The sequence below is a fragment of the Heloderma suspectum genome, chromosome 5 (genome assembly GCF_057233095.1).
Source record: "Heloderma suspectum isolate Gila_16-S chromosome 5, 16-S_ref, whole genome shotgun sequence".
NCBI lineage: Eukaryota > Metazoa > Chordata > Lepidosauria > Squamata > Helodermatidae > Heloderma > Heloderma suspectum.
The window spans coordinates 229204573-229221035 of NC_139462.1; the positions used below are offsets into that span (position 1 = coordinate 229204573).

Below are 16463 nucleotides of genomic sequence, written 5' to 3' on the forward strand. Positions count from 1 at the left end.
GTTTGGGTGAGGAGGTCAAGAACTAACAAGTGAGGATGACAGAAAACAGGGGGGTCTGAAAAATCCAAAGCAGAACACGAGAGGCGGCTCTGTGGTGCGAAGGATAAATGGGCGACATGCACAGAAAAGGCAAGCTGGTTACACCATGGTTCTTGCTGATAATTTCCCAGCTATTGTTCACATGCTCCGAGCCTTCCCATGCTTGGATAGTGTTTGGAGCAAACAAACAAGATCAGAGGGCTTGATCCTGATGGGGAGATCAACACTGGCTGCAGGGAAGCAGGGAGGAGAGACAGTCTTAGCTGCCACCCTGGCGGAAATCCTCCAGAATAGCCCTCTCCCCCTCTCCTCCTGTTGGGGTTTGGGGAAAGAGGCCACATTTTTGGCAACCTCTTGCCGCTCTGAATTTCCCCTGTTAATTTGGAAGGCTGCTTTACTTTTCCATAGGCAGCCATGCCGATGCCCTTTTCCTCCTCTCCCTCAGTGCCGATTAATCAAATCCAAACAACAGGCGGCAGATCCCCTGGAAACCACCTGCAAATGCACTTAGCCAGCCAGCCAGCCTCCAAACGCAAACCGGATGATACCGGGGCACCCAGCGCAAATCGACATGGTGGCACGCAGGTGGTGACTCCCGAAGCAGCAGGCCACCTGTGGCTTATTTAAAGCGCCGTCTCCAATTGCGGTATCCGATACCAGCTAAGTGTGGCAATTAAAGGCCATTATTTGCGACGAAGATAGTTGTGGGTGCTTAGCACCAGGCGTAGCTCGTTTTTCAAATGCTCTGAGCACGCAACACACACACACCAGTGGTCCACGCTAGAAGGGCGGAGGACAGCACATTTTAGAGGAAGCTGCTGCTTCTGACCGATAGCGTACACCACCAGCACTGCAACAGCTGCGGGGCACCGGGCCAGAAAGTACGTCGGAAGCTGAAGCTCGCTCGGGGTTTCGGAGGACCCATGCCAAAACGTCTGGCCCTGTGACAGAGCCTGCTCCACTGCTCTGGATTGTGTTACTTAATGTAAAAGGCAGACACAAAAGCTAAAGCTAAAAATACAAGCCCCTAAATCCCCACAGGAGTAATTACTGCAAACTCTTAATCCCCTGGAATTATTTGGTTATCGCAGCGTTAGCTCCTGAGCTGGGACCTGGGTAGCTTTGCTACAAGAGAACCATTCAATGCCAGTATACATTTAACTTTGTCTGAAATCATCAGCTTGTACCCAGTGAATCAAACCACTGGTACAGGTCTAACGCTGTGGACTTCCCCAGTAACACACCGGCAGCAATGTATTTGTGCACGCACTACGGAATTTCTGCCAACTTCTATTTTAAAAACACACACACAAGACCCTGAGCTGTTTGGCGCACGATCCTGTTTAAAAAGCGGCCCACAGTGAGAAGCAGGCATGAAGTCGATGAGAGTGTGGGGAAGATGGCTTACTGGGGGGCAGCACTTTCTCAGACCACTGGAGGCCCTCCTGGAACACTGCTTGGGGTACACAAGAAGAGCCGTGCTGGATCAGACTGAAGGCCTATCTGTTCTAGCCTTCTGTTCACACAGATGCCTCTGGGAAGCCCACAACCACGACATGAGTGCAATAGCAGATGATGATTTCACATTTCTGAGTTGCCGAATTGACTTATAAGGGTGATTCATCAAACATCCAGGTCTCGACATAAAAGTCATCCTTTTCTCGACAGAAAGTTGTTATGCCTCCCTAGTAAATGGGGTCAGGCCTTTTCTAAGGCAGAAAGGAGCTCGAGGCCGAGTGAAGACATGCACTCAGAGGCAGTTTACAAAAAGCTTTGCTCTGTCTAGCTCTTATTGGGTTGAGCAGGATATTACATTCTGGAGTGGCATGAAAGATAACAAAAGATATGTTAAAGTGCATTTCACCCATTGCACTTTAAATTAAAAAAAAGATACAAAGCATCTATGTGAATCTTACAAGCAGGAAACTGGGAGGGTCTGTGGCTCTCTGCCATGGGTACACACAGTAGCGAAGATGTGTTTGCCATCTGCCTTGGCCAAAGATGCCCTGAGTTAAGGAGGATGCTCTGTTCGACAAATGTGTGGTAGCCTCAAGTGCTAAGAGTCCTGAAGAACCTCAGCACTTTGATATGTGATTACTTTATATCGGAGTTGGGGAAACACAGTGAATTTGGATTCCTTTCCCTTGCCTCCTTGTTTCATCACCTTCTGCAGGGAATCATAGATGACTAGGGTTGGAAGGGGCCTATAAGACCATTGAGTCCAACGCCCTGCTCAATGCAGGAATCCCAGAGCATCCCTGACAGGTGGCTGTCCAGCCTCATCCTGAATGCCTCCAGTGTGGGAGAGCTGACCACCTCCCCAGGTAATTGGTTCCATTGCCGTATTGCTTTTACAGTCAGAAAGTTTTTCCTGATGTTCAGCTGAAGGAAGACAATGAACCTTAGCATCCAAACATCCTTATCAGATTAAGTTTACATGATCTCAGTGTATTTCAACTCATGGGCTATTCCTTGGGAGTTTAGAAATGTGTGACCCTCCCTTTATTTCAGCTGAGAAGCCTGTGGCTCAAAACCTACTGGGATATTGACAAACACAGCGCTTCTATCAAGTAGATCCTTTGGGATGGCAAGACTTCCGTGATCATTTTGTTTGCTACTGTTTAAACCACTGGCTGTCAACTGGTATGTTGCAACAAATGGGTTGTATCCTAGCCCAAGGAAGAGCATACTTGCAAGCACAACCACCCATTCCTTTTCTGCACTGGACAGTTGAAAGATGGACTGATACGGTAGAAAAAAGTACACAAAGGTGTTATGTTGCAGATTGGGGCAAAAAGTTGTTTCCAGGCCTGCAAAGGTTTAACGCTACTGGTTTAAACTGATAGAGAAGATTAAATGACAGCACTTTGCACCTAAAAAGTGGGTCTCTGATTCTGACAACTTGAACACACCACTTTAGTAACACAAAGAGCTCTTTCGAGATGGGGGGGGTCTCTTAAGGGGCCTGTGCACGCAACTCATGCTATCCACTGTTTGATCTGAGTCATTCTGGAGCTGCAATTGGAAACAAACAGCTAGTCTCAAAGCAGCGATAATACGTTCATGCATTACTTAATGTAAGAACTCTGCTTGGTGCATGAATAAAAGAAACACATTTACTTGCTTCTTACCTGCCCTACCCTCTTTAGGAAAATGAAATATTTTGTTGATGGAAAGAACTGGGGGGGGGGGGGGATTCTGGCTGGTGAGGTGTGGTGGTTGACTGCCATCTAGCGGCCACACAACGTCAGTAGGAGAAGGACATAAGGAATGGAAGAACAAGATGACTGGAGCAGCTTTCAGTGGAACTGCAAAAGTCACAATTTCATGCTTCCTACTTAAGCCATAAAAATACTGAAGGGAGGGTGTGGGGTGTGGGCAGGACATCAAACTCTTCAACTCACTGACTCAAATGTTAAAACACAGCACAGCAAAAAGGGACAGAGTTTAAAACAGGGCCACAAAAGCAGTTCTTTCTTTATGTGAGTGGCAGTTGTCACATCAGGAGCGAAGCACGAATTTGCCAGGATGCAATTCAGTGCTTAAAAAACAGCAGGTTGTTTTTTCTCTGAGTTGTTAATGCCGACGTTTTACCACCAGGTGCCTGGGAGTTTTTTCCTTAAAAATTAACAAGCTTTTCCAAGCACTGTACCTCTGTGACAGGTCAACAAGAGAACATGTTAATCCTTGCTGAAATCTAATTTTATCATGGGGCACAACAGAACACAGCTTCTTAGTAGGCTGGCTTGTGACTGCATTGTAGGTTTTAATGTGCTAGAAAATTCTCTTTAAATGGTGTGCACAGAAGCACCTGTTTTAGAACGACACACATAAGCAAGGACTGGGTGGTCTCCAGACACCAAACCATCTTGAGGCTGAAGCAATAAAACCCAAATGTTGTGCTTAATTGCTCCAAATAAGTGACATAATATGCATGATTTGTGCTCACAGCAGCAGCATGGAGAATTTCCAAACATTATTTTTTGCAGGAAACCTTGGGAGGATAGAAGTCAAAGGAAAGAAAGGGACACATAGCAAGTAGACAGGAGGGAATGGATTACCAGCCATGGCAAGCATGTGAGGGAAGGTGTGTGAGGCACTGATCCCTGGAGGGCCAATAACTCCTGAACCAGGGGGAGGGATGACAAAAATAACATATAGGAAGTTCACAAACTTGTTGGAAAGTGTGCAAGCTGCAATACAGGAAAGGAAGGCTGGAGACAAAGACTCAGTTTTGCATGCACAATAGGATGGGCTCTCATTCCCCCAGTTAGGAGGTGGTAGGGGACTCAGTATCTATGGGGCAGCCTGGTAACCCCCAATTTAGGCAGAATTTGAAGGCAGAACATTCATCCAGTGGGACTCCTCCAAGACTATTTTAGGGACTCCCCAGTGGTCCCTCTCTTGCATCTACAACTCTGTTGTCACAGTAGAAGAGGATCTACAACAAGATTCTTCTTGAAGGATAAGGAAGAAGCATTTTACCAATATGGCTCAGTTTGCATGACACAGCAACCTTTTTTTTTTCGTCCCTGGGTTGTTGTGAATGAGAAAATGCAAGAAGCATGCTGGCTCTCACTGACCGATCACTCTTGCTGCGGGGGGGGGGGGGGGCACTAAACAACTGAGCCCTTCCCCCCCAGGCTGTTTAGCATTGCGTCCAAACCCAGATTTCGGGCTTGTCTGTCCCACGACAAGCCAGAGAAACAACCCCAAAACAACACATGGGTTCTTTCTCTGGCTTGTCAGGGAAGAGACAAGCCAGAGGTCTGGGTTCGAATGCAGCACTAAACATCATGGGGACATTCCTGGATTGTTTAGCTGCTCCCGCTTGTAAAAAATCAGGCAGCGGGAGGCTGCACGCTTGCTCACAGCAACTCAGGGTTTAAAAAAAAAAAAAAGGTTGCTGTGATGTGCAAACAGGTCCTATAAATCTGGAAATCCCCGGTTTAAATTTCACTGCAGTCCACAAACACATCTGCAATGGAAGGATAATTATTCAGACGTACCTTAACTGTCAAAAGGATTGCTGAGATAATGCAACTGAAGTGCTCTGAATATTCTAGTGTGCCGTCTGAATGCCTATTATCATTATCACTATTGATAAATAAGTGTTCTTCATAAATGTATTCAAATTATTTGAAGACGGTTAGCTCTGCTGATTAACGTGGAGGGTTACTGATAATTTTCCTTTTGCCCTTTACCTGTTTGCCAAATGGAAGTGCCAACACCTTCCTGATGAGTCTTCCTTGCCCTAACAAACCCCAAAGCATCCTCCATGAACTGTATTTTCTTGCTGAACTGCATCTCTAAGATGGGGATGGCTTCTGGCATCTTTGCTGACAGCAGCCGATAGCTGATGTCTGGTTTCCCGATGAACCTCTGGCGGATGCTGATTTCATACGGAGTATGAACTTTGACATCGTCAACGTCCTTCTTGTCAAACCAGTGAAGGAGCTGAGAATCGGAGTTGCTGATCTCCAGCCCAGAAGCCAGGAGGACAAGTTTGCCTGGTCTGACATTGGAGTCTGTCCTTTCGGTGATAATGACTGGGATTTGTATTATTACTCCATCCTTGTTTCCGGAATCAGGAACTGTGGCGGTTTCTTTTGGCTTTGCCCCTTCTAATGGCCCCTTCAACAGCTTGCCAGCAAAAGGCCACCACGCTGGAGATTCGAGTTCTGACAACAACCTAACAGGAAGAAAAATGCCACAGGTTCAAAACCTGGAATGAGTGTGTGTGTGTGTCTATATATCTCTCTATATATGCATCCAGTACAGTTTTGACTATTCCCTGGAAAAGCCTACCCGTTTCCACATCATAAGGATATTCAAATTGCCTAGATGAATCTGACCAGAGTCTAACTAGTTTACGTCCAACTGCAGCCTTCCAGATTCCTCTGGAATGCCACAGGCAGGGCATGAAAGCAATGGCCATCTCCTTGTCTCCAGTACCTGGTTGTCAGAGATATAAAACCTACCACAGACCTAACAGCAACAGAGAGACCATTCTTTATAAAGCCATCTAGGGTGCAATCCTATGCATGTTTGGACAGAAAAAAGTCCTACAGCTCCCAGCATTCCCCAGCCTGAGAATTCACACTATTTTGGAGAGACCATTCTAAAATAACTATATTGAATCTTAAAGGAAACTTGGGGCTTTGTTTAATTTGGCAGTGTGTAGAGGTGAAATTCAGAAGGAACTTGTAAGCAAATATACATGGGTTCAATAGGTCCACTGACAGAAATTCACCCATTTTTCTAAAATATGAAGCCAGAAATATGTCTTAAAATTGGATGGGAGCTGGCATCTTGAATTTGTATATAAAACGTTAGCCGAACAGTTATTTCAGAAGCCAGTTCACAGGTGCACTGCTAGTTTTGTGATGAGTACAGTCATCAAATTTGAAGCTTATTCAGCAGCCAACAAGTGCCCTATTGTCACCCTGCTTGTATTCACAAACTTGTATGTCATAAAGTTTCCCCCAAGACCCTCCATGAGCTAATTCCTATGACCATACTTTTAAAAACTGAAACTGTGTTCAGGGCTTACTCCCAAATTAAACCTCTGGAACCACTTGTTCCTAGATCTCTGGAATATTCAAGACCAATAGGATCCCTTGTCTTCTACATAACATCAATTATGTGCACTGGAGAACTGAACTGAAAAATTGTGATTGTTAGTTCATATCAATATGTGAAATTCAGCTGCCGACCTCCCCTGCCAACCACCACCACTGCCTCTTTGCCAGGACTAGTAAAGAAATCAAAGAGCACCACAAATTCTAATGCTTTTTTGCTTGTCTGCTCCCTTCTTATTAGTATAGATCTCCAAGGTCCTTTGTGAAGTTCATTCTTGCTCCTTAGCTCTTGTTTTCCTCAGCAACATGTCTCTTTAACCTATCTCCCCCAACAAGCTTCTCTGTTTATACCCATCTTTCTCTACAGTCCCTCCTCACATCTACTCTGTCACCCATTTAGCCTTCCCCCAACTCTTTCTGGGCCTTCTCCTATCTAGCTTTGCGGCACTGTCTCCCAACGTCTGTCTCAATCTCTCTCCCTGCCAATTGGAAACAGACACCTTCACCACGAGAAGTTAGAATGTTCACAAATGTTCCGATTACAACTAGGGATGGGTACAACAATCCTTATATGTCCCTGTCATTCTCATTTTACAAAAGGTGAACCAAGGATAAGAATTCTCTGAAGCCCAGAATACATCATATTCCAGCAAAAGTATTTGGAAATCAGCGAGTCAGACAAAAGTTCTACAGAAGGAAGCTAGCCAAAAAAAGGATGAGATTATTTCTTTAATCTTGGAGAAGCTAAATTAATTTGAAGGCCATCGTTAGTCTCAAATCATAATAAATTAAATGATTCCAAGCTTCGAGATTGTTCAAGAACACAAAGAAATAAAGGTGTGCTCCCTGTAAAACATATCAGTCTTCTGCTTGACAGAGAGTTCCAGTTGTTTCCTATTTCAAAAGCCAATTTTAAAAGCTCATTAGAAGAACTTCTTCTTCTAATCCAGGGAGGAAGGCAGTCAAATTATTGAATAGTTGCTTTATAGGATGTTCTATGCTGCAACAAAGTAGCTCTCAAACTTCTGCCAAAGAATTGGAACAATGGAATTCTGACTTTATATGAAGATGCCTATTAGTATCGCCTGAACTGCCCCAGGAACCATTTCCATGTATTCCCCTCCCCGCCTCCAAACTCTGGCAACACACTACCACCTCACTGGAGTAACACACCAGCTATTCTGGGATTGGCACACCTGCACGACGTCACCCACACATCATCCAGGTGAGTCTCTGGCCTGTCATGAATGCCCAGACCTCCTTTAGGAACTAATAAAATGCACTGGAAAGTGTCTGGGATTTGGACAGTCCTGGGCTCCCAGCTGAGCCATGGACTCTAGGATGGACTTCAGGAAGTAACTTCTCTCCTCCGCTGCTAAGATTAAGTTGTTCCTCAGTTTAGTTAAGACAGGAGCCAAAGTACTGTGTACATAGTTTCATGGACCCAAGGGAGCTCAGGACTCACGTTTCTCCAACAACAGCCTCCCATGCCACACGGCAAACCGCTTTTAAAATCGAGAGGACTTGAAAGGGGGAAAAATGGCAAAAAGTCTCATATGGCTTATGCATGTTCTAAAAGAGTAAGCCTAATGTAGCTCTTTGGATCCCGGCCCGAGTCTCTTATGTTGGTTTCTAATGCTTTCTCAAGCATTACTAGGTTAAGTACATGTTGAACTATGGTGAACATATTTTCAAGAGCTTTTCTCTGTGATCATGCAAACTAGGAATTCATCTTTTTAAAAAAGAGCATGAGAAAAATCCTGCTGAATCAGACAAAGCCTCCATCTAGTCTTGCATCACATTTGAAACAATGGCTGGCCAGATGCCCTGAGAAAACTCATGAGCACTATCTCCTATAATTCGCAAGGAAGAAGTATTCAGAGGCATGCTGCTAATGAACCTGGAATTTCTATTGCGCTGTCATAGTTCGAGCCAATGATCAACCTATCCTCCCTGAATCTGCCTAATCCCATCCTAAATCACCTCTAAGCTATGGCCACCCCACATCATGTGACAGCAAAATCCATGTTAATTAGTGTCCTGTGACAACACAGACTGCCAGCTCCCATGCTATGCCTCCCCAATCACCTCCCTGGAGATTTCCACATCCCACTCCAGCTGCCATCAGTGTGGAGTCAGTCACACGTTCCCATACCTGTCTGCCACATCCATCTCCGATTCAATCTTGTTCAGCCCCTTCATGATGTTATCGAACTGTTCTCCCTGGTGCTCAAGTACCTTTGCCGTGTCTTCGAGGCGTTTCTGAGACCCTATCAGCAAGCCGGTTAGCTCCTTCCCCTTGGACGTCTGGGGACAGATGGCATGAGCCCCTGCCCCCTCAGAGGACAACAGCAGCTCCCTCCAGAAGTGCTCAAGGACGTTGAAGACCACATTCCGGCTGGGCTGAAGAGAACTGAACCAGTGCTTGGTGTTATTCTCCAAAAGAGTGAGGGAACTGAAGATGAAGTTGGAGGACTCTTTCTTGATCTCACTGATGCCAGAAAGATGGAAGCTGGCCAGGGGCTCTCCAGATTTGTCATCTGTAAATCTGACTGAAATGGGTGTCAGAGAGAGCTTGCCAGTAACCCATCGTTTCTCAGAGTTGAGGTAATAGGAACAGGGCCACGTATGGATACGAATGTCCTCATTCATCACCTTCTTGCTTGTTTCCTCTTGCTCAATGCCAATGGAACAATCACCGTCTAAACAAGGAACAAACAAAATGATGCGGTCAATTATTAACAACAGTTAAAGAACTTTTGAAAACCTACCACCTGCTTTACAATCCTCACGTGCCTTCAAGACACTGCTGCAAAGTTAGTCTCTATCACCCCTAGTTTACAAGTAGGGCTTTGGACTGAGAGTTATGATCTCTGACTGGAGTGAAATTTGAATCCACTGATCCCAATTTCAAACCCAGGACTCTATCCATTGGAATACAAACACTCTCAGATGATTCCACAAACTAGCATATCTCAGTCATGGACTGGCAACAGACTGGTGTTTTGGTAGATAAGCTTGGGGTTATGAATATATGAAGCTGTCTTATTCCAAGCGCCTTCCAGACGTTCTGGACTACATTTCATTGTACACCCTGCATTTCTGACAGGAGTTGAAGACTGGCAGAGGCAATGTACAAGGGGCGGTTGAAAAGTTCTCACCTTAAATAAAGTGGATCACATCAAAGTCTATCTAGTCCAGCATTCTGTTGCCAATGGTTCCCAGCCAAATGCCTCTGGGAAGCATACGAGCATGACACAGTGGAAACAGCCCTCTCCTGTTTTCTAACAGGGAGGCGTTTCATGATCAGCATGGCCCTGTCTAGCAGTGCAAGCAGGAGGGGCAATGCACACAAGAATACCTTCCTCCACTGTAGGACAATTGTCTCATCTCCTTTGAAAACCACCTAAGCTAGGGCCCATCACCACATCTTATGACAGAAAATTCTGTGAAGTATGTCTTGTGGGAGGGGATATTTTCTTTTGCCTGTCCCAAATCTCCTACCAATCAATTTCTGTAGCTAATCAGATGTTCTAGTAATATGAGGGAGACAAATTTATATCCATTCAGTATGGATAGCAAAAAGTCAAAGTAAGCCATGTTTTAACCAGAGCTGCAATTTCAGTCTTAAATTTGCAAATCGATAACAATTTCCTATGCTAATAAACCACCTCAAGGTTATAGCCTTTGCCTGTAAAGCTTCCTTGTTGCCAGACACTGAATAATTATGCTGTGAATATTAGTCTATTATAGGCCCTGTGATGAATCATTATGAAAGCCTACATGTTGCTGTAATTTACATGCTGTACCCAATGAAGACCTAAAATGACATTTATATGGTTTTAAATTAAATTAACTTCTGCAACAATTTCCATGATACGGACTATTATGGGCAACCTGAGATGCTAACATGAGAAAAATTATCATCTTCCTGCATGACACTTTTATTGCTATCCGATGCCACTGATCCCTCCATGGCTTGCAATGTTAAAATTGCATGCCCTTGGTTTATTGCCATATTAGAACAAAAACAAAACATCAAATTGTGGATTCACACACAATTGGATTTAAAATAGTACAGCTCTAGCCTGTTCTTGTCACAGCCTAGACCTAGAGAGTCCCTGTCTCAAATTATTTTTTTGAATATAAACCATTAATAAAGGATATGCCATGTGAATTTGAAGAGCTACTGTAGGGGCCAAGACTTGCCCTGAAAAGTTGCAAAGCAGCTAAGCACAGAACTTGCAGTTCTTTGCACTGAACTTCAAATGCAAAGTTTTTCCAGTGGAGTCAGTTCACACATTCAGCTTACAGTCATCCAGAGCACAGAAATCAAGAGCTCCAGTGATATGCAAGCATGTATCTATTAGGAGCACAATACACATGAACAAAATTAAACGTTGCCATTTTGCCCCCTATAAATTCACAGCAGCTTCATATACTGTTACATTCCACCACCCCGAACACACACACACACACACCACATTTTTGCAAGATAGATTTGATTTGCCTACACAGTTAAGTAGGTATTTCCCCATTTACCTTGTCTGTCTGTGGATTCAGAACCTTCAGACAACCTCCTTAGAGCTGCCATCTCTGAAATGTTCACAGGTCACTGATTGAGGCAGCTCTTGATTTCAGAGTCAAACAAATATCGCTCAAATAATCTCTGTTAAAACCATAGATAAAAAAACGGAAAGGGGATCTACCATGCAGCACAAAATCTCCCACAAATCTGAGACTTAAAAGCTACAGGAAAGACACCTTAACACTGCTAAAACAAAGCAGATACTTGCCAGCCTGCTCCTAAAACAAGGACATTAACAGTCACTGGAGAATGCTGGAGATGTTATGTACTCCTGAATCCCATGATTCACCATACACCTGTGAGCCACAAGTTACCATTTCACTAGTCATGTTCTCATCATAACACAGAACCAAGTTTATTATTACCAGCAGGCATCACATGCTGAGCACACTACTATATTAAATATCATATCATGACATGTGATGAGGTTATAGGTTTCTGGCCGCCCATGCCAGATGAGAAACCCCAAACATCCTAACCCTACATATCAAAGAACAAGACTGAGACTTCAATAAACAGACAGCTTAATCAGGAAGGATGTATAGGAAGGGAGAAGCAAGAGTTTTGCCGTCCTGCCACCATGTTGGCATGTTCCCCAGGGCACAGGAGGGGTGGGTATTTGTGTCTGGCATTCTTTAAAGGAAATGTTTGCCTAAGGATTTCCTAATTTTCATCTAACTACCTCCAAGTGGAACCTAGAAAGGAAGTTGCCACAGAATATTCATCAACAATGCTTCAGTAGTCATGCATTTGAAGTTTAACAACATAAGAAGAGGTGGGGGATACTTGGCTCAGCAATACTACAAGAGAGAAGGATCTTGGAATTGTTGTAGATCACAAGCTGAACATGAGCCAACAATGTGATGTGGCTGCAAAACAGGCAAATGCTATTTTGGGCTGCATTAATAGAAGTATAGCTTCCAAAGCACGAGAAGTACTAGTTCCCCTCTACTCAGCACTGGTTAGGCCTCATCTGGAGTACTGTGTCCAGTTCTGGGCACCACGCTTTAAGAAGGATGCAGACAAACTGGAGAGGGTTCAGAGGAGGGCAACAAAGATGATCAGGGGACTGGAAACAAAGCCCAGTGAGGAGAGACTGAAAGAACTGGGCATGTTTAGCCTTGAGAAGAGAAGACTGAGGGGAGACAGGATAGCAGTGTTCAAGTACTTGAAAAGCTGTCTCAGAGAGGAAGGCCAGGATCTTTTCTCGATCATCCCAGACTGCAGGACATGGAAGAATGGGCTCAAGTTACAGGAAGCCAGATTCCAGCTGAACATCAGAAAAAACCTTCTGTTAGAGCAATACGGCAATGGAACCCATTACCTAGGGAGGTGGTGGGCTCTCCCATGCTGGAGGCATTCAAGGTGAAGCTGGACAGCCATCTGTCAGGGATGCTCTGACTTGGATTCCTGCATTGAGCAGGGGGTTGGACACGACGGTCTTATAGGCCCCTTCCAACCCTACTATTCTATGATTCTAAGAGCCCTGCTGGATCAGACTGAAGGCTTACATAGTCTAGCACTCTGTTCACACAGCGGCCAACCACCAGGACATTGAGAGGCATACTTCCTCTAATACTGGTGTAATATATAGTTATCATAACTAGTATCCAGTAATAGATGTATGCTCCATGATTTTTTCTAATCCCCTTTTAAAGTTGGTGGCCATCACTACAACTTGTAGAAGAGAATCCACATAGTTTAACTATGTACTGTGTGATGAAGTACGTCCTTTTATGGCCCTGTTTGCATGTCACCTCACTCCTCATGTCCCCATCCGATCCCCTCAGTCCTCAGGAGGATTATACTTCTGACAGTACAGCATGCTCCTGAGTTTCGCCTCAGGAGTACTTGCAATAAAGTGCCATTGACACTAGGCAGGGCTTCTTCAGTCTTGATCTTCAGATGTCTGCTCAAGACCCACCTCTTCATGCAGGCTTTCCCTGAAGGGCGACCCAGTCAGTATGGTTGTAGATGACTAGTGATTATTTTACTGTGTGTTTCTAGTGTTATATTGTATGTTTTTATCATTTCTGTAAACCATTCTGATAGCTCATAGAAAGTGGTTTATAAATCTATGTAATTAATAATAGAATTGTTGTGAATGAACACGGTATTGTGGGTTGCTGCAAGAGGAACAACCTGCACTTGTAATCCAAGAATAAACCATGGGTCACATGGTGGGTTTTCTTTAAAATTGTGAACCACTTAGGCATTTTAATATATTAAGCAATATAAAAGTATTATAATAAAAATAAGTAATATAAATTTGGGCTGCTCCTCCTGAAACAGCTCACAATTCCAGGTCGGACATCACAGACAACTCTGTGACAGAGCATCCCTGCGTTGTTTAGCTCAGGGGTGCGGATGGGTGGATGGGAGCTGGCATGCTTGCTCACAGCTACCCAGATTTGTTTAAACCTTGGGTAGCCATGATGTGCTGTGACTGGAATATGCATTTATCCAGTCCATTTGAGGATAATCCATGTCACCCATTGCTACAACCCTTTCTCCTTTGCATGTCTTCATGATTTCATTCATCATGTCAAGATAATGCTAAGTATTTTGATCAGGGGAACAGTAGCATGTCCCCAATGTTAAATTTGGGTAAATTATGTTACCCAATGATTCTTTGGAAAAGTCTGATCCTTTTGAGGTTTCTGGTTTGTTTGACACTATGCCCTCTTCGATATACAGTGACACCACTCTCAGTACACCTTTATCTTTCCTTCTTATAGAGTTTGTATTCAGAGATGACTGTATCTCACTGGTTGTCTGCGCTTCACCAGATTTTCATGATGTCCGTTCTATATATGTTCTCCGTTGAAATCAAGCACTCCAACTCCCCTATCTTGGCTCAGAAGCTTCTAGCATTAGCATTTAAACTCCCATACACGGTATCTCTCGCGTGCGTCTTTTCCCCTTTGGATTCTTTGAGTGGCTATCATGCCCTACTGCAAGCTCATAGCCTACCCCATCTCCATGTGGGCAATCAAAAACAGTTTTACCTTCAGCTCTGAGGGATGACTCTTCCCATACTGGATGCTCCCCAGCACTTGTTGGCTTTCCCCCAGGGCCCAGTTTGAAAGCTGCTGTGCCAGCTTTCCAACGTTAAGTGCCAGCAGTCTGGTTCAAGCAGAGCCTGTACATTTTGTACAGTCAGATTTGGCCCAAAATACTTCCCTGTATCTAACAGAGCTAAAATTTTCCTCTCACAATCTCATCTAGGCATTGAGAATCCTCAGCTTCACCTGTCTAGCTGCCCCCCACACACACACACCTGGGTTTGCTAAATATCAATTGCATGGGCCTGACCATACCCTTTGAGGGCATCTCTACTTGGATGCCTGAGGAATAGCTGCATGAGCCTGCAAAAACAAGAAGAGCTTTTGGGGACACCTTGAAGCTTAACAAATTTATTGCAACATGAGCTTCTACATCACTATAGGTGTCACAGAGCTTGCCTAATGAAAACTCTTTTTGCAATACATTTGCCAGCCTTTGAAATGACATGGGACTCTGTCATGTCAACTTGAAAGGATAGTTCACAAACATTTTCTTCCATAACAGTGACATTTCTTCACAACTGGTTTAGCTCCAGATGACGGTGCCCCTGCTACTCCAGATTTCCCACATCCTATGTTACGTTGTCATTGTTGTTTAGCTCCCACTGAAAAATACTGTTTAGACCTAAGAATCCCAGGAGAACTTCTTTTTTTAAGGAGCAAGGGGAGGCAGTTCTACATTTAGAATAAACAGGGCAGGAGGTGTGCGATATTTTTCTGCAGAAGTCAAATGCGTGGAGGAAACACAATGCATACAAAAAATACAAGAGAGACAGCCTGCAATCATTCTGTGTAAATTTCAGATGTATACAAGCACAGTGGCCATTCACAACCATAGTAATTTGTGCATTACTGTCCTAGCTTTTGTTATGTCAATGCTGCAAATGTTGTCTGGCCTCATTTAGCACAGAAAGGTGGCAGACTCTTGTATTTCATGGCTATCTGGGCACAGCACTTATTATTATTATTTTGTCCTTCCTATGCTTATGCACAGACATATAGAAAAAAAGATTTGCCAGCTGATAATAACTTCATGTATCTCATGAAAAGCAGCTGTCGCCCAAACAAGCGAATGCCACAACGGCTAGACCTTTAAGAGCCTCAGGAGCCAACCTTCTGTTTGCCCCAACAGACCAAGGGAGCAATCCTATGCACGTTTAAACAGAGATAAAAGGCCTACAACTCCTAGCATGCCCCAGCCAGCATGCTGGGAGTTGTAGGCCTTTTCTCTGTCTAAACGTGCATAGGACTGCGTCCTAACAGCACCTTCCCTCGACACATGGATCTACAGCAGGGGTGGGGAACATGCGGCCCCAGGAGACGTTGATGGATGTCAGCTCCCATAATCCTTCACTGTTGGCTATGCCGGCTAGGACTGACGGGAGCTGCAGTCCAACAACATCTGGAGGGGCCACACGTTCCCCATCACTGACCTAGGGGGAACATCGGAAGCTGCCTTACACCGAGTCAGACCCTTGGTTCATCTAGCCCGGTAGTGCTGACACCGACTGGCTGGCAGGATCCTTCCCTCGCCTTACCTGGAGAAGCCGGGGATCCAACGTGGGCCTTTCTGCATGCACAGCTGTGCTCTGCCCCACTGAGCTATGCCCCCCCCAAGCATGGCTTCGAACGGGGGAGGAGGGGGCCCTGGCCCATCCCAAATGGCACCTGTCGGTCAGCGAGCCCCTTTGCAAAACTCGCCAGCCCCTTCGGCCGGGCTGGAAACGAACTGGAGGGAATGGCGGCGGTGCTCCTGAACGGGCCGGCCCGGCCCGGGCCTTGGGGCTACTGGTTGCTGACCCCCCCCCGAGCCAAAAGGGGGAAGGGAGGTCTTCAGCTTGCTGCTGCCCCCCCCGAGAGAAGGGGGGTCTTGGCCCCCTCGCAACCAGCCTCCCCCCCTCATTCCCAGGGCCCCCTCGCAACCAGCCTCCCCCCCTCATTCCCAGGGCCCCCAACTGGAGCCCTGAGGAGGGGCCCGCCCCGCCCCTCATGGGCGCTAGGGGAGGGGCCTACAACGCTCCTCCCCTCCGAGGGCGGGGCAAGCGCGCGCTCACCGGCTGCTCGTGGGGGGGGGGTCGCGGGCGCCGAAGAAATCCGATCAGCTGGCGGGCGGACCTGCCCCCGGGAGCCGCTCGCCCGCTTCCTCGCGCCGGCTTGACCGCGCCTGCGCGGAGCCGGCGCGCTCTCCTA

At 45.6% G+C, this 16463-nt stretch overlaps 1 protein-coding gene across 2 annotated transcripts in view; it reads right to left on the bottom strand.

Moving 5' to 3' along the window:
- The window catches only part of SNAP47 (synaptosome associated protein 47), a 31906-nt gene extending 15450 nt beyond the window's left edge, over positions 1-16456 (bottom strand). The window contains exons 1-3 of one of the 2 annotated variants that reach the window (XM_084859488.1): positions 16328-16456; positions 8776-9322; positions 5244-5731 (exon numbers count right to left, since the gene is read on the bottom strand). In XM_084859488.1, the coding sequence (XP_084715614.1) occupies positions 5244-5731; positions 8776-9272 (985 nt within the window). In that variant the 5' untranslated portion in view covers positions 9273-9322; positions 16328-16456. Of the gene's footprint in view, positions 1-5243; positions 5732-8775; positions 9323-15811; positions 15867-16327 lie in introns of those variants that run through there. The other variant, XM_084859489.1, reaches the window with a different exon arrangement.
- Between the last annotated feature and the right edge of the window lie 7 nt (positions 16457-16463).